This window comes from Streptopelia decaocto (assembly GCF_964273445.1).
Source record: "Streptopelia decaocto genome assembly, chromosome: 25".
Lineage (NCBI taxonomy): Eukaryota > Metazoa > Chordata > Aves > Columbiformes > Columbidae > Streptopelia > Streptopelia decaocto.
This window is the reverse complement of record NC_138680.1, coordinates 837287-854954: the sequence shown is the minus strand read 5'-3', so window position 1 is coordinate 854954 and position 17668 is coordinate 837287. Positions and strand designations below refer to the sequence as shown.

Here is a 17668-nt window from a genome sequence, read left to right as displayed (position 1 = left end):
TGTTTGGGTATTTTCGGTGGTTTCTTCGCAATCTGTATCGCGGGGGGGGAGCGGTGACACTGTCCGTCTGTCCCTCTGTCCGTCCGTCCCACTGCAGGATGAGCGCGGCCGCCAGCCCCGAGCCCCTACCTGAGCCCCCCGGGCCCCGCTTCGGGGGGGGCTCGGCCCAGGAGCCCCCCGGGGACCCCCCTGGGGATCTGCGGGCGCGAAACGAGCTGCGTGGGGACGTCGGTGTCACCGAGCAGAGGAAACGGGTGACAATGATCCTGCAGAGCCCGGTGAGGAACGCCTGGCCCCAACCTGGCCCTCCTGTCCCCAACGCATCTGTCCTGTCCCCAACCTGCCCCCCTGGCCCCAACGCCATCACTCTTGTCCCCAGCCCCCATTCCTCTTGTCCCCAACCTGCCCTCCTGTCCCCAGCCCTTCCATCTCTCCTGTCCCCAACATGCCCCTGTCCCCAATGCATCTCGCCTTTCCCTAACCCTTCCCTCCTGTCCACAGCCCCCACTCCTGTCCCCAACCCCTTCCCTCCTGTCCCCAACGCATCTCACCTGTCCCCAACCCCTTCCCTCCTGTCCCCAACCCATCTGTCCTGTCCCAAACATGCCCCCCATCCCCAATGCATCTCACCTGTCCCTAACCCATCACTCCTGTCCCCAACCCCTTCCCTCTGGTCCCCAACTCATCTATCCTGTCCCAAACCTGCCCCCCCTGTCCCAAACCCTTCCCTCCTGCTGTCCCCAGCCTGGCCCCCTTGTCCCCAACCCACCCCTCTTGTTCCCAACCCGTCTGTTCTGCCCCCAACCCCGTCCTTCCTGTCCCAAATGCCACCACATGTCGGCTCAGGCCATGTCCCCACTCATCTGGTGGTGCTACTGTCACAGCTGTGCCACCAAGCTGTGGATGTCACTGCCACCAAGCCCATGGTGCTGCTGTCACTGAGTTGTCAGTGTCACCATGCCACCAAGCTGGTGGTGTTGACACCAAGCCAGTGTTGCCACCAAGCTGGTGATGTCCCCGGACTGGGAACAAGAGGGATGGGCTGGGGACAAGAGGGATGGGGTTGGGGACAAGCCAGTGCTGTTGCTGCCACCAAGCTGGTGGTGCCGCCATCACCGTGCCACCAAGACAGTGGTGACACTTCCACCAAGCTGGTAATGCTGCTGCCACCAGCCCAGCAGTGTCCCTACCCCAATGCCACCAGACGGTCCCCATTGGGTCGCCGTGTCCCTTCCCCGGGAGGTGACACGGGGGGATCGCGTGTCACAGTCTTTCAGGGAGGAGCTGGAGAGCCTCATCCAGGAGCAGATGACCAAGGGGAACAACTCGTCCCACGTCTGGGCCCTGCGGCAGATCGCCGACTTCATGGCCACCACGTCCCCCGCCACCCTCCCCACCTCCCCGCTCGGTACGGCCAGGCCCACCAGGGGCTTTTGGGGGCAAAATGGAACAGTTTGGTGAAATTCTGGAGGGTTTTGCTGAATTTCTGGGGTTGTAGGTGAGAAAACATCCCCCAGGACCTTGGGGACCACCAAACCTTCATGACCACCCAACCTCAGGGCCCACCAAAGCCTTGGGGCCACCAAACCTTTGTGGCCAGCAAACCTTAGGGACCACCAAAGCCTTGGGGCCACCAAACCTTTGTGGCCAGCAAACCTTAGGGACCACCAAAGCCTTGGGGCCACCAAACCTTTGTGGCCAGCAAACCTTAGGGACCACCAAAGCCTTGGGGCCACCAAACCTTTGTGGCCAGCAAACCTTAGGGACCACCAAAGCCTTGGGGCCACCGAACCTTTGTGGCCAGCAAATCTTAGGGGCCACCAAAACTTGGGGACAACCAAACATTTAGGGACACCAAACTTTTGTGGCCAGCAAGCCTTTGGTACCACCAAAACCTTGGGGTCACCAAACCTTAGGGGCCACCAAAACCTTGGGGTCACCAAACCTTTGGAGCCATGAATCCTTTGGGGTTACCAAACCTTTGGGGCCACCAAAACCTCAGAGACCAGCAAAGCCTTGGGACAACCAAAACTTGGGGAAAACCAAACGTTCGAGGCCACCAAATTTTTGTGGCCACCAAAACCTTGGGGTCACCAAACCTATGGAGCCATGAATCCTTTGGGGCCACCAAAGCCTTGGGGCCACCAAAACTTGAGGACAACCAAACGTTAGGGGCCACCAAACATTTGTGGCCAGCAAACCTCAGGGACCACCAAAGCCTTGGGGCCACCAAAACTTGGGGACAACCAAACATTTGGGGCCACCAAAGTTTTGTGGCCTGCAAACCTTTGGGGCCACCAAAACCTTTGGGGCCACCAAAACCTTGGAGCCACCAAACCTTTGGGGCCACCAAGCCTTTGGGGCCACCAAAACCTTGGAGCCACCAAACCTTTGGGGCCATCAAACCCTTGGGTGTCACCAAACCCCACTCCACAACCCTCCACTCCCCACCCCTGGGGAACCCCTGTTTTTTGGGGGTGTCCCCACTGACCGGGGGGGTGTCCTGTCCCCAGGGCTGGTGGCCGTGACCCCCATCAATGACCTGCACGGGGCAGAGGGGCCGGCGCTGGCGCGGGGGGAGCGGCTGATGCGCTGCAAGGTGGGGGCTCTGCACCGGCTGCTGGACCTGTACGGGTGGGCACAGCTGGGACACGCGGCCGTCACTGTGAGCACCGGGGGGCTTGGGGGGGTCTCGGGGGAAGTTTGGGGGTGCTGGGGGCAGTTGGGGTTGTTTGGGAGGGTTGGGGGCTTTTTAGGTGGTCCTGAGGGGTTTTGGGGGAGTTTTGGGAGGGTTTTTTAGGGGGTTGAGGGGTTGGGGGGGTGAGGAGGTTTAGGGAAGTTTTTAGAAGGTGTTTTGGGGGAATGAGGGGCTTTGGGGGGGGTTGAGCAGTTTTGGGGGTTTTCTGGGTCAGCTGGGTTTGGGGGATTTTGGGGGGGAGTTTTTGGGGGGGTTGAGGTATTTGGGGAGCTGAGGGTTTTGGGGAGAGTTGCGTCTTTTGGGATACATTGAGATACATGGTTGTTGTTTTTTGGGGGGGAGGTTTTTGCAGGTTTCAGGGGGAATTTTGGGGGATTGGGGGAGTTGGTTTTGGGGACGCTTTGGGGGGTTTGGGGTGTGAGGCTTTTTTAGGTGCTTTGGGGGGATTTGGGTTTTTTGGGGGGGGATTGAGCTTGTTTTGGAGGGGGTGGAGGTTTGGGGGGCAGGTTCTTTTGGGGGGGATTGAGGGAATTTTGGGGTTGATTGGGGGGATTTAGTGGAGTTGGAGGCTGGGGGGGGTTGAGCGATTTGGGGGTGTCAGAGTTTGGGGGAGTTATTTTGGGGAGGTTTGGGGAGTTTGAGGTTCTTTGTGTGGAGTTGTGTTGGGTTTTGGGGGGGGTTGGAGGAGTTGGGTTTTTTTGGAAGGGGTTGGGGTTGGTTTGGTTTGCGGGGGTTGGAGGGTTGAGGTTGTTTTGGGGGGGGTTGAGGGTTTTGTGGGTGTCAGGAGTTTTTTGGCTGGTTTTGGGGGGGTCAAAGGGGTTGTGGTTATTTGGGGGGGTTGGCGTATCTTGGGGGTGTGTTGTTTTTTGGGGGGGAATTGCGGGTGAGTGGAGCTTTTCTGACGGTTGTTTTTTTGGGGGGAGCTTTGGGAAGGGGGTAGTTTTTCAGGGCGGGGGGGGGGTTGTGTGTTTTGTAACGCATTTATCCTCTATTTCCACCCCCCCGCGAAGCTGCGGGTCAGCAAGGAGCAAGAGCACTTCTTGGTGGCCCCGCAGGGCCTGGCGTGCAGCGAGGTGACAGCGGCCAGTCTGGTGAGCCGCGGCCCCCCAAAAAACCCCCCTACACCCCCAGCAGGGGGGATACCCCTCAGCTCTGACCCCCCCGACCCCCCAGGTGAAGGTGAACGTGCTGGGGGCCGTGGTGGAGCCGGGCAGCACCGGCTTCTCCCCCGACACCCGCAGCTTCGGCCTCCACGCCGCCATCTACGCCGCGCGGCCCGACGCCCGCTGCATCGTCCACCTGCACACGCCGGCCACGGCTGCCGTAAGACGGGGGAAACGGGGTTTTTTGGGGGGGAAAGTGGGTTCTTTTACACACACATTCCTAACCATGTTTCCTTTGCAAGCTTATGCTTTGGAGACGCCAACCATGCAGCAGCATTTTCTCTGTATCATTCACTGATCACCAGTAGTTCCTGGTGACTTACTCAAGCCTAAGCTAGGTTTTATTGTGCTTGTTTTTTGGAAAAGCTTACTTTTCCAGTCTCAGTGAACTTAAACTCATCAATTCTTTCTGTAAGATTTCGCAGCACTTTCTCAAATAGTACTTTATTCTTGCCATCACTTGATCTTTTCACCCAATACATTTGTAGACAATCTCTTGTCATGCAGTTCTGAATATACGTGGTTCATCCCTTCAGCTTGTTACAGGTGCTGCCCTGGATGTAGCTTTTACAGGCTTCTATTTCTCAAGTGAAAATATGTTTCCAGGATATCCTTTTGCTAATTTTAAATCTGCCTCCTCAGTTTCTGCTTTGGAAGAAAGAATTGCCTCAGAAATCTGAGTTAGATATTAAACACTTTTGTATACTTTTTTTTTTTTTCCTTTCAAGTCTTGCAATTTTCTTGAGGAATCAGCTTTTCCTAATAAGAGTAGCTGTGACCGCAAAAGATGAACTCTGCAAGATGTGAAATCTGGAGTCAGTTAGGCAAGAAAGGATGCTCACCGCACTCACTCAGTGCTCACTGAGTACTATTGTATTATGCATATTGCATTATGGTGAGGTGCTCCTATTATTTACTCACTTCTATATTTTCTGTAGGAACATTTGGGAATTCAGCAGAGCAGGAGAGTTACCTGAATTTATAACATGAAATACTTTAGTATCTGTCAGTGTGGCTAGAGGCACTCCCCCCTTTTTAGGGGTGTTAGCAAACAGGACACACAACCACGGACGTAGTTCTATGCGGTGCTTTTATTTCAGCGCTGGGAAACCAGGGGTTCGCACCCAAAGCTTCGACCACTGATTCGAACTCCACTACATTTATACAATTTGATTACATACCTATTCATTAGGGTTACAACGTATGTATTGCATATTCATCAGATTACATCATTATTTCACCATATCACTTGCAACCCCTTGGAACTACTCCAAGCATGCGCAGTGTCCTCTGGTGGTCGTTCAGGGGGTCTTCAGGATGAAGTCAGGAGTCTTCTTCACTCGTGAACTTGTCACCTTTTGTCACTGCACATGCGCACTATTCCTATACTCATTATAAAATCATGTAAAATACTCAGGTTTCTTAGATGCGCATCCTCAGCACACTCTATCCGTTCAGGATAAGATAAGGACTTACTGAGAACTAACAGAACTAATTTTCAGTTCTCTACTCTCAAACTAAGAGATAAAAACTTGTATACCACCTGTGAAATTTCAAGATAAGGTGAGAATCTTGGATACAGTTTACAAAAGCAAAATACAGCTAACTATAACAGGGGGAATGGGTTTTTTTTGGGGTGGGGGTGTGTGTTTGCGAGGCTGGGGGTGTCACGTCCCGCCGCAGGTGTCGGCCATGCGCTGCGGGCTGCTGCCCATCTCCCGCCCCGCGCTGCTGCTGGGAGACGTCGCCTACTTCGATTTCCGCGGGGAGGTGGAGGATGAAGCCGATCGGGTCGAGCTGCAGAAATCCCTCGGCCCCACCTGTAAGGTGAGGGGACAGGATGTTTGTGTGTGTGTGTGTGTGTGTCCCTGTCCCCTCCTTGTCCCGCTGACGCTGGGTGCTGCAGATCCTGGTGCTGCGCAACCATGGGGCGCTGGCGCTGGGCGACACAGCCGAGGAGGCGTTTTACAGCATCTTCCACCTGCAGGCGGCCTGCGAGATCCAGGTGAGCGCCCGGGGCGTGCGGTGGGCTGTGCAATGACTGAGCACCCGCTCGGCTGCCGGGGGGCTCCGGGAATCAGCACCGAGCTGGGAACGGCCTCGGCTGCCGGCACCGCGTCCCCGGAGCTGCACCGAGCTGGGACAGGTCTCTGCTGCCAATATATTGATCTGAGACCATGCACTGAGCTGTGCCAGGTCTCTGGTGACAAGACGTTGATCTCAGACCATGCACTGAGTTGTGCTGGGTCTCTGCAGCCAATATATTGATCTCAGACCATGCACTGAGCTGTGCTGGGTCTCTGCAGCCAATATATTGATCTCAGACCATGCACTGAGCTGTGCTGGGTCTCTGCAGCCAATATATTGATCTCAGACCATGCACTGAGCTGTGCTGGGTCTCTGCAGCCAATATATTGATCTCAGACCATGCACTGAGCTGTGACAGGTTTCTGGTTACGGTACATTGATCTGAGACCATACACTGAGCTGTGCCAGGTCTCTGCTGCCAATATATTGATCTGAGATGGTGCACTGAGCTGTGCCAGATCTCTGCAGCCAATATATTGATCTCAGACCATGCACTGAGCTCTACCAGGTCTCTGCAGCCGATATATTGATCTGAGACCATGCACTGAGCTGTGCCGGGTCTCTGAAGCCAATACATTGATCTCAGACCATGCACTGAGCTGTGCCAGGTCTCTGCAGCCAATATATTGATCTCAGACTGTGCACTGAGCTCCACCAGGTCTCTGCAGCCAATATATTGATCTGAGATGGTGCACTGAGCTGTGCCAGGTCTCTGCAGCCAATATATTGATCTGAGATGGTGCACTGAGCTGCGCCAGGTCTCTGCGGCCAGCGCGGTGCCCGGCTTGGACACACCGGCGCAGCCGCAGGACCATTTGGCTGCACCGTTTGCTTCTCCCCGGCGCAGGTGTCGGCGCTGGCGAGCGCGGGCGGCGCCGAGAACCTGATCGTGCTGGAGCGCGCCAAGCACCGGCCGCACGAGGTGGGCTCGGTGCGCTGGGCCGGCAGCACCTTCGGGCCCATGCAGAAGAGCCGCCTGGGCGAGCACGAGTTCGAAGCCCTGATGAGGATGCTGGACAACCTGGTGAGCACCAAAACCTCAGCGATTTCCCCCAAAATACACAATAAACCGTTTTTTTTTTTACCCTGGGTGCTCTCTGCCTTCCCAGGGTTACCGCACGGGCTACACCTACCGCTACCCCTTCGTGCAAGAGAAGAGCAAACCCAAGAGCGACGTGCTGATCCCCGCCACCGTGACGGCCTTCGTGTTCGAGGAGGAGCCGGCGCCGGTGCCGGCGCTGCGGCAGCACGCGCAGAAGCAGCAGAAGGAGAAGACGCGGTGGCTCAACACCCCCAACACCTACCTGAGGGTCAACGTGGCCGAGGAGCCGCAGGGCAGCGCCGGCAGCCAGAGGACCAAGACAACGGTGAGGGGCAGCCCAGGGGTCCGTTCAGGAAGGGGTTTGGCTCAGGGAATTCGGGTACCAAAGGGGGGATGTGCGGGATGTTCTTGAGCCCACCAAAATGAGGTGCGGTGACACCCGGGGAGGATCCAGAGCTGCGAAACACTTCATTCAGCGCGTTTATTGAACACGAGTTTCCTTTATTCCTCTATTCCCAAACTAATAATAATATTTATTTTAAATTCCCACCGCCCCAGCCCAGGGGGCCGAGCACCACGGGCTTTATTGGGGTCTCCCCTCTACGTAACACACACAGAGGGGAGACCCCAATAATGTAACACACATTTATTGGGTTCTCCTCTATAAGTAACACGTTTATTGGGGTCTTTTCTCTATGTAACACAGTTATTGGGGCCTCCCTCTATGTAACACACATTTATTGGGGTCTCCCCTCCATGTAACACACATTCATTGGGGTCTCCTCTCTATGTAACACACATTCATTGGGGTCTCCCCTCCGTGTAACACACATTTATCGGGGTCTCCCTCTATGTAACACACAGTTATTGGGGTCTACCCTCCGTGTAACACACAGTTATTTGGGCTTCCCTCTACACAACACACATTTATTGGGGTCTCCCCTCCATGTAACACACATTTATAGGGGCCTCCCTCTATATAACACACATTTAATGGGGTCTCCCTCTACATAACACGTTTATCAGGATCTCCTGTCCATATAACACACATTTATCGGGGTCTCCCCTCCATGTAACATACATTTAACAGGGTCTCATCTCCCTGTAACACACACTTATCGGGGTCTCCTCTCCCCACAACATGTATTTATGGGGTTTTCTCCGCGCCACGCAGTGGCTGAAAGCAGACGAGGTGGAGAAAGGCAGCAGCGGGACCCCCATCCGCATCGAGAACCCCAACCAGTTCGTGCCGCTCTACACGGACCCGCAGGAGGTGCTGGAGATGCGGAACAAGGTCCGGTCCCGTGGTCCCATCCCCAAAACCCCCGCGGTGTTGTGACATGGGGTCCCCGCCGACCCCAGGGCTCGGGGGGGGGGGGGTTTCTCTGTTCTCCCCTCCCATCTTGCCCCCCAGATCCGGGAGCAAAACCGGCAGGAGGTGAAGTCGGCGGGGCCGCAGTCGCAGGTCCTGGCCAGCGTCATCGCCGAGAGCAGCCGCAGCCCCGTACGTCCCCCCTGTACCCCCAACCCGGCCACCCAGCACCCCAACACACAGCGGGGTGACACCACACCGGGGGGGGCTGTTTCAGTCCACAGAGAGTCACTTGGGGGACGCAGAGGCCAAAGAGGCATCGCGGGAGGAGGGACCCCCCGAACCAGAGCCCCCCAACCCCTTCAGCCAACTGACAGACCAGGAGCTGGAGGAGTACAAGCGTGAGGTGGAGCGCAAAAAGCTGGGGCTGCAGGGTAAGAGGGGAACGGGGGGGCCCTCACCACAAATTCCACACTTGGGGGGTGCCCCACGGACCCCAGGGCCAGCGCGTGTCTCTGCCTGCAGGTGACAAGGACGTTGCGGCAGAGGAGACCCCGGTTGCGCCCCCCAAATCGCCCCCGGCCGCCCCGCCACCCACGGAGCCCTCGGAGGGTGAGTGTGTCACCCCCGGGGACAAAGAGAAGGGGCTGCAGTGCCAAACCCGCTGAAAGACAGAAAAACATCGCCCCCCGTGTCCCTCTGCCCCCTGGGGGGTCCCCACGCCAATGGGGGTTCACACTGCGATGGCACCGAAGCCACCGCTTGGCATGAATGTCACAGCAGGACGTGAGTGTCCAGCGGTGGCTTTGGCAGGGGACACCCCTGTCCCTCTCCCAGCGCACCGGGGCTGCAACGTTCCCATTGCAAATTTGTCACCCCCCCAAACGGCGGCGGGTCTGGGGGGGGCAGGCGCGCGGCTTCTGGCTTTTCATCGTGTCTCATGGTGTTTGTCTGTCTGTCTCCACAACGTCTCCCTGTCTCTCCCCTCCACGCGTGGCTGTGGCCCCAGGAGTCCCCTCTGAGTCCTTGTCACCGTAGTAAGTACGGAGAGGCCGGGACGAGGGACGCGAGCACCGCGCTGGGGTGTCCCGCTCCCCGTCCCGGCGCACAGCAGGAAACCCCTCGTGTCACCTCGTTTTCTTTGCCACCCGCTTTAATTTGCCCCGCGCTGCCCCGTCCCACTCTCATCCCACCGCTGCTCGTTCCGCGGGGACAAGGGGAGCTCAGGAACGCAGGAGGGGGACAAGTCCCGGCGTTTTCCATCCGTGGGGGCCAAATCCACCTCCTGCCTGGGTCAAACTGGCGCCTTGCGGGGGGGCTAAACCTCCAGCCGCAGTGTCACCACTCCCCTGTCCCCTTGCCAAGGTGACAAGAAGGCGGACGGTGGCCAAGCGCCGGGTGACACCGAGGAGCCACCAGCTGTGAACGGGAAGGACGAGGAACCAAGCACCGAGGAGAGCAAAGGTGGGGGGCAGCCGACTGCCCCCCCCAGCACCGACACGGAGACCCCCAAGGAGAAGGAGACGGTGACCAGCAGCCCCGTGTCCCCCGAAGGGTCACCCTCCAAATCACCCTCCAAGAAGAAGAAGAAATTCCGGACCCCGTCTTTCCTGAAAAAAGGCAAAAAGAAGGAAAAGATTGAAGCTTGAGGCTCCGGAGGGACGAGCCACGGCCCCGCACCCCGGAGACGCGTCGCGTTCTGGGCATGAGGCACCTCGCCCCTTGTCACCCGCTTCTGGCGGCCGTCACCGAGCTCACGAGCCGATCGTGGCCTCGTTTGCCGCTGTCACCTCCCTCCTCTCCCGCACCCAGGCTGAGAGTTTGATTCCTTCCCCACCCGCCGCTTGCAGATCCCTTGAGAAACGCGGGGCACAGCTCGGATCGCTTGGTTTGAGGAAGAAAAAGGTGTTTTTGTTGTTATTTATTATTTCTGACCTCGTGTTTCAAGCTCTGCTGCACTGGCGCTGGCTTCACCCCAGGGAAAACTGTTGGAAACGGGATCGAGCGGGACAAGGGAGGGATCGTGTCCTGGGCGCTTTTCCTTCCCGGATTGTCACCGTCTTGTCCCCGGGCCGGAGAGCCGCTTTGTCCCCTTGTCCCGGTGCCACCGTCTCACCCGTTCACAGGACGAGCAGGATCTGGGACAGCTCGCGCCGCACCGCACGCACCGCACCTGGCAAGGGAGGAGCAAAAAGCCTCTCGGGAAGATTTTGTGTTATTTAAAACTGAGCAAAACTCCACTCACTAAGTGCTACTTCGGGACGAACACGTGCTGCCAACTCACTGCCACCACCGCAGCCCCATCCGCCACCGCCACGCCGGATCGCGGCTTTTCCCTGGCACGCGTTTAAAATCCTCCAAACGGCGACAAAACCATTGTTACAACCTCCCAGCAACACCCATTTGCCCCAGCGTTGGGATTTGGGGCACAAAACCAATGGGGTGCTGGCCCCAAATGTGCCCACGGGGACCCCCAGAACGTCCCCCTGAGGGCTCGGGGTTTCCTCACCCCAAATATGATTTTCCCACATGCTACCCCCGTGTTTTCGAAGCCTTTTTGCTGCTGTGAGGCAGCTCTTGGGTTTTGTTTCCCCATCTGGAAGAGCAGAAAGGCCGTGGGCCAGGCGGCAGCTTTGGGGGCAGCGAGAACACGGGGTGCAGGCAGGGAAAGGGGGTGCAGGCAGGTCGAAGGGAGGAGGTTTGCAGACGCAGGCTGGGCTGTGATTTGGAGCGTGCCAGGCAAATTCTGCATCAAATAGTTAAAATGTCATAAGTTGTTAAAAATCACAGAAATCCACACCTGGCTGGGGTCTCCCCAGAACCCACCTCAGCCCAGTTTTTGGGGGGAACGTTTGACCTGCCCGATGTCCCCCCTGAGCTCCAATTCCCCATCGCCCTCCCGCAATGCCCTGAGCCCCCAAATTCCCCCCCAGCCCCTGCGTTCCGTGTCCGTTCAGCCTCCAAGACGCAAACCGCAGCTCCGCACCCGCTCCCCATGGGCCGGCGTTTACTGCCACGGATTTTCAGGCTTTTCGAGGCCGTTTTTGTCACCTCGCCTGTCCCCTCTGTGCAACCCAGGCCGGGAAAGCCGTGGCACGGTCATTCCTGGGGCGATTCCCTGAATTCCAACACTGCCGCTCGCCCCACCGGCCCGGCCGCCGCTGCCTTTGTCCCCAGGGGTCTGGTGACCCTGAGGAATGGGGTCTTTGCGGAGGAGACGGGGATTTATTTCCCACCATGGAAGCTCAGGGTGCATTTGGCATCTCTTACGGTGCAGGGAAGCGGAGAAACCGGTGCAGGCACAGGGAGGAAGGTGCAAACAGCCACAGTGACACAAGTCCTTGATGCTTGGCTAGAAACAACGATATGAGGGGTCACATTGACACCACAACTCCCCCATTTTTCAGGCACCCAAGTAACTCCGGATCACCGTCCCCCTCTCCCCGCGCAGCGTTTCACCCGCTGTTCACAGGCAGGATCCCGCTCGCTGCTGCTTCTCCCCTTTTTTTGGGTTTTCCACAGGGAAACAGGGACGTGGTCCCGGGAATCGCAGATCTGCCGCCCCAGTGCTCGTCGCTCTCTGTATCTGAAACAAGAGCATCCAGATTTCCATCTTCACGAGTTCACCGGGACTCGGTGCCTGTTTGGAGGGCGCTGGCAACAGGGCGGCTGCCAAACCCCCACGGAGCGGGACCAGGACCAGGAGGTTCTGCCGCCCTGGGGCTGCGGCTGGGGGGTGACGGGACCGCGGGGGTGACAATGGGCGCTGGGGAACCCTGTGTGTAAATAAACCCGAGTTTGGCACCTGGCAGCGCTGTGCGGTGAGGGGCGAGGGGCGGCACAGGCTCCATGGGGCTGGGGATGGGGCTGAGTCTGGGCCAGGGGCTGGGACTCAGGTTGGGGCTGTGGCTGAGGCTGGTGCTGAGCCTGGGCTGGGCCCAGGGCTGGGCCTGGCACTAGAATCACAGAATCACAGAACGTCAGGGGTTGAAGGGCCCTGGAAAGCTCATCCAGTGCAATCCCCCCATGGAGCAGGAACACCCCGATGAGGTTACACAGGAAGGTGTCCAGGGGGTTGGAATGTCTGCACAGAAGGAGACTCCACAACCCCCTGGGCAGCCTGGGCCAGGCTCTGCCACCCTCACCATGAAGAAGTTTCTTCTCAAATTTAAGTGGAACCTCCTGTGTTCCAGTTTGAACCCATTGCCCCTTGTCCTGTCACTGGTTGTCACCGAGAAGAGCCTGGCTCCATCCTCCTGACACTCCCCTTTAGATATCTGGAAACATGAATGAGTCCCCCCTCAGTCTCCTCTTGTCCAGCTCCAGAGCCCCAGCTCCCTCAGCCTTTCCTCACCCGGGAGATGCTCCACTCCCTGCAGCATCTTTGTTGCCCTGCGCTGGACTCTCTGCAGCAGTTCCCTGTCCTGCTGGAACTGAGGGGCCACAGCTGGACACAAGATTCCAGGTGTGGTCTCCCCAGGGCAGAGCAGAGGGGCAGGAGAACCTCTCTGACCTACTGACCACCCCCTTCTAACCCACCCCAGGTACCATTGGTCCCTTTCCCCCACGCTGCTCTCCAACAGCTCGTTCCCCAACTTGAACTGGGGTTGTTCCTGCCCAGATTCAACACTCCACACTTGCCTGGGTCTGAGCCTGCCCGTGGTACCACCGCCCCGCCGCGGGGGCGGCCGGCAGGGGGTGGTTCAGCCGCCCCCGGCCCGTGTTCGCTGCGGAACCAAATCGCGATGGCGCCGGGGCCAGGCCGGGGAGAGGAGGGTAGTGGGGCCGGAAGTGGGGGAGAGAGGGGCCGAGCGGCCGGAAGTGCGGGCGCTGAGGGGCGGCTATGGGCCGCAGCCGCTCCCGGTCACCGCCGAGGCGGGGTGAGGAGAGACCGGACGGGACGGGATGGGAGGGGCGAGGGGACACCCGGGAGACCCGAGGGGACGGGGCTGCGCGGAGCGGGAAGAGGCACCGCGGGGGCACAGACCCGGGCGGGGGACAGACCTTCACCTCAGGGCTCGGAATGGCGGCCCCGGGGTGGCGGGATCACCTCATGAAAGGCCTTGAGGTGCTGGAGCGAGTTGAGAGAAGGGAACGGAGCTGGTGAGGGGCTGGAGCACAAGTGTGATGGAGCGGCTGAGGGACCTGGGGGGTTCAACTGGAGAACAGGAGCTGAGGGGAGACCTTCTGATCTCTGAACTGCCTGAAAGGAGCTTGGAGCCAGGGGGGTCGGGCTCTGCTCCCCAGGAACAAGCACCAGGAGCAGAGGAAACGGCCTCAAGTTGCGCCAGGGGAGGTTGAGGTTGGATGTGGGAACAATTTCTTCCCCAAAGGGCTGTGGGGCATTGGAACAGGCTGCCCAGGGCAGTGCTGGAGTCACCATCCCTGGAGGGCTGGACAGACGGACATGAGGTTCTCAGGGACATGGGGCAGTGCCGGGGGTGGGTTATGGGTGGATTCCATGATCTTGAGGGTCTTTTTGGACCAAAATGATTCTGTGATTCCTCCCGCACACGGGCTCCCACCCCCCTGCACCCACCTCAGCTCTTCAGGGCCTGATCTGCCAACAGGTTGCTCACCCCACTCCTGGTCAAAGGGATTTTCCTGCTTCTTTTCCCATTTCTGTGGGTGCTCAGGGGATCTTTGTGCCCATCCTGGAGGGATCAGGGTGACTGGGCAGGAGAGAAGGCACAAGGTCCCCACAACACCCTTGTCTCTGACTTGGAGCCCAGAAGGCTGCATCAAAAGAAGAAATTCAATAAATTGTTTGCGCTGAGTGTGCTGAGAGCCTGGCCCAGGGTTCCCAGAGAGGTGGTGGATGAACCATCCCTGGAGACATCCCAGGCCAGGCTGGACGGGGTTCTGAGCACCCTGAGCTGGTGAAGATGTCCCTGCTCATTGAGGTCATCAATGAGCTCAAAACGTCCCTTCCAACCCGATTCTGTGACTCGGGTGTCACAGCGCGGGTGGGATTTTAAATGACAAAGGGCTGTGAGGATGCAGCCACTAACCCGGAGCTTTGTCTCCCCGAGCAGAGCGCCGGCGGTCGCGCTCGACCTCCCGCGAGCGGGAGAGACGGCGCCGGGAGCGATCGCGCTCCCGGGACAGGGACCGGAGGAGGAGCCGCTCGCGCTCCCCGCACCGGCGGCGATCCAGGTGAGCGGCACAGACACCGCGATGGAATGGAGGCCATTCTGCGGACTCGTTAATGTTGTCACACTGTCTGAGGTGACAGCAGAGCTGGGAGGGCACAAACCACCCCACGTTTTTACTGTCAGGTCGCCGAGACGGCACCGATCGAGCTCGTCCTCCCCGCCGCGGCTGAAGGAGCGACGGGACGAGGAGAAGAAGGAGATCAAGGATTCCAAAGGCAAAGAGCGACAGATCACAGGTGAAGGGGGGGATTTTCCTCCCTAAGTTCATCTTGGGTTCCCCACCCCCCAAAAAACCCCTCAAACTACCCCAAACCCTCTAATAAACCTCCCAAAACCCCAAACCCTCCAAAATCCTCCCATAACTTCCCCCCATGCCCCTCAAGACCCCCTCAAAAGCCACTCAACCTCCCAATAGCCCCAACTGCCCCTAATCCCCCCCAAATAACTCCCGACCCTTCCAACTCCCCCAACTCCAAAACCCGCAGTCCCCAGAATCCTGATACTCCCTTAACCCCCCCAAGACCCCCAGAAACCGCAAAAATAAACCCAGCCCCTGCTAAACTCCCAAGACCCCCATGTCTCCCAAAATCCCAACACCCCGAAGAACCCCCCCAACCCCTGAAAAACCCTAATTCCCCCCCAAAACCCTCACCCACACCAACCCAAACCCTCTAAAAAAACCTCCCAAAACTCCCCAAACCTATTAAGACCCCCTAAAAAGCCTCAACCCCCCCAAAAAACCCAACTGCCCCCAACCCCAAAGCCATCTGGGCTGTCCCAGCTCCTTCGGCCACCTCCTGTGTCCTCAAAGCCACCCCGTGTGCCACCTGATGTGTCCCAGCTCCTTCTGCCACTTCCTTGTGTTCCCAAAGCCACCCTGTGTGCCACCTCATGTGTCCCAGCTCCTTCTGCCTCCTCCTGTGTCCCCAAAGCCACTTGGGGTGTCCCAGGTTCTTCTGCCACCTCCTGTGCCTTCATGTGGCACGCCGGGTGCCACCTCATGTGTCTCCAGTGCTTCTGCCACCTCCTGTGTCCGCAAAGCCACCCCATGTGCCACCTGGGGTGTCCCAGGTCCTTCTAGCACCCCCAAAGCCACCCCATGTGCCACCCAGTGTGTCTCGGGTCCTTCTGTTACCTCCTGTGTCCCCAAAGCCACCTGCGGTGTCCCAGGTCCTTTTGTCACTTCCAGCAACCCAAAGTCTCCTCCTGTGTCCCAGGTCCTTCTGCCACCTCCTATGTCCCCAAAGCCACCTGGGCTGTCCCAGGTCCTTCTGCCACCTCCTGTGTCTCCAAAGTCACCCCGTGTGCCACCCCATGTGTCCCAGGTCCTTCTCCTACATCCCATGCCCCCCATGTGCCACCCCATGTGTCCAGGTCCTTCTCCTACATCCCATGCCCCCCATGTGCCACCCCATGTGTCCCAGGTCCTTCTGCCACCTCCTATGTCCCCAAAGCCACCTGGGGTGTCCCAGGTCCTTCTCCTACATCCCATGCCCCCATGTGCCACCCCATGTGTCCCAGCTCCTTCTGCCACCTCCTGTGTCCCAAAAGCCATCCCATGTGTCCCAGCTCCTTCTGCCACTTCCTGTGACCCCCCCAAAGCCACCCCGTGTGTCCCAGGTCCTTCTGCTACGTCCCATGCCCCCATGTGCCACCCCATGTGTCCCAGCTCCTTCTGCCACTGCCTGTGATCCCCCCAAAGCCACCCCGTGTGTCCAAGGTCCTTCTGCCACTTCTTTTGACCCCCCAAAAGCCACTTGGGGTGTCCCAGCTCCTTCTGCCACTGCCTGTGATCCCCCCAAAGCCACCCCCTGTGTCCCAGCTCCTTCTGCCACTTCTTTTGACCCCCCCAAAAGCCACTCGGGGTGTCCCAGGTCCTTCTGCCACTTCTTTTGACCCCCCAAAAACCACTTGGGGTGTCCCAGATCCTTCTGCCACCTTCTGTGCTTCCATGTGCCACCCCGGGTGTCACCTCCTGCGTCCCAGGGACACCCAGGGGCTCATTTGAGATCTTTTTGGCAAATCCCAACATCTCCTTTTACCAAACTCTTTCGTTTTTGTTGCCGCGGCAGAGGAGGATTTGCAGGGCAAGACCGAGGAGGAGATCGAGATGATGAAGACGATGGGATTCGCCTCCTTCGACACGACGAAGGTGAGCGCGGCTCGGCCTCCCGCAGCCCTGCCCTTTTTGGGGACAATCTGCTGAGTTTTGGGACCCTTTCTTTCAGGGGAAGAAGGTGGACGGCGCCGCCAACGCTTACGCCATCAACGTGTCCCAGAAGAGGAAGTACAGGTTGGTGCCCGGCCCATTTTTCTGATGAAAAGAGGTTTTTTGTGACGAGAGAACGTGTTATGGAGGAAACTCCGCAGCCACAGGGGCGATCGGCTTTGTGGGCCTTGGGAAACAGCAAAATTCGGGGTTTTTTGGGTCAAAAAGATGTGAGATGCCTCAGTTTTCTCCTGGAAATGGTGAAGAGCTGGGGTGTGTGGGTTTATTACCAAAACCCCCACTCAGTTTGTTAATTAAGCTCCTTTTTTGATGAAGATTTGAGCTCCAGCTCTGGCTCCAGGGTCGCCGAACCCCTCGAGACGCCGCCGGTTGATGCAAATCCTCAGGGAATTGGGTTCGCTCGGGGGGGGTTGGGGTATTTTGGGGGGTTAATCCAGTTTCCCCCCCCCCCAGGCAATACATGAACCGCAAAGGAGGATTCAACCGGCCCCTGGATTTCATCGCCTGATGGATCCCCCGGGATCCCCCCGCCCCGAGACCGGATCCCAGGCAAATTGGGGTTATTCCCGGCGACCCCCCCGAGCGGGTACGAGCCACCGGATCTTTGATTTATTTGTATTTGTACAATTTCCTGCGGGGTTTGATCCTCCCTGGGATTTCGTTGTATTTTTCTTGTTTCCCCATTATAATAAAACCCTGTGTATATTTTTCCTGTTATTTTATTCCCTATTATTTTATTTCCTGTTATTTTATTTCCTATGATTTTATTCACCCAGGACTTTCCGCCCCGACCCCCCCCCGATTCCCACATCACTCAAATACATAGAAGTTTATAAAATCAATTAAACCACGTGGCTGTGCCCATTTGGGGCCTTTTATTGAAAAAAAAACCACTTTTTCACTTATTTTTTGGTGGCCGGGCTGGGTGTTTCCCCCCAGCGAGGTGTCCGCTTGCTTCTTTGCTTCTGTCTTTTGCTAAT

General features: G+C 58.0%; 2 protein-coding genes across 2 annotated transcripts; both read left to right on the top strand.

Moving 5' to 3' along the window:
• Positions 1-47: 47 nt before the first annotated feature.
• On the top strand, positions 48-10838 carry ADD2 (adducin 2). The gene is made up of 14 exons (XM_082072829.1): positions 48-278; positions 1270-1408; positions 2514-2665; positions 3709-3789; positions 3872-4021; positions 5545-5688; positions 5768-5866; positions 6797-6973; positions 7059-7316; positions 8166-8285; positions 8406-8495; positions 8581-8737; positions 8829-8915; positions 9669-10838. Exons 1-14 carry the CDS (start codon positions 99-101, stop codon positions 9950-9952), a joined length of 2118 nt encoding a protein of 705 aa, XP_081928955.1. The 5' UTR covers positions 48-98; the 3' UTR covers positions 9953-10838.
• A 2246-nt stretch (positions 10839-13084) lies between these two features.
• On the top strand, positions 13085-17405 carry SNRNP27 (small nuclear ribonucleoprotein U4/U6.U5 subunit 27). The gene is made up of 6 exons (XM_082072849.1): positions 13085-13183; positions 14339-14459; positions 14582-14694; positions 16531-16610; positions 16687-16751; positions 17142-17405. Exons 1-6 carry the CDS (start codon positions 13147-13149, stop codon positions 17194-17196), a joined length of 471 nt encoding a protein of 156 aa, XP_081928975.1. The 5' UTR covers positions 13085-13146; the 3' UTR covers positions 17197-17405.
• Positions 17406-17668: the final 263 nt, after the last annotated feature.

Bases quoted from the DNA above. Each gene is read 5' to 3' on its own strand.
- SNRNP27 (XM_082072849.1), top strand. From the start codon at position 13,147: ATGGGCCGCAGCCGCTCCCGGTCACCGCCGAGGCGGG. The intron at 13,184-14,338 runs GTGAGGAGAGAC...CTCCCCGAGCAG, and splicing joins CCGGTCACCGCCGAGGCGGG to AGCGCCGGCGGTCGCGCTCG. The intron at 16,752-17,141 runs GTTGGTGCCCGG...CCCCCCCCCCAG, and splicing joins TCCCAGAAGAGGAAGTACAG to GCAATACATGAACCGCAAAG.
- ADD2 (XM_082072829.1), top strand. From the start codon at position 99: ATGAGCGCGGCCGCCAGCCCCGAGCCCCTACCTGAGCCCCCCGGGCCC. The intron at 3,790-3,871 runs GTGAGCCGCGGC...CCGACCCCCCAG, and splicing joins AGGTGACAGCGGCCAGTCTG to GTGAAGGTGAACGTGCTGGG. The intron at 8,286-8,405 runs GTCCGGTCCCGT...CTTGCCCCCCAG, and splicing joins TGCTGGAGATGCGGAACAAG to ATCCGGGAGCAAAACCGGCA.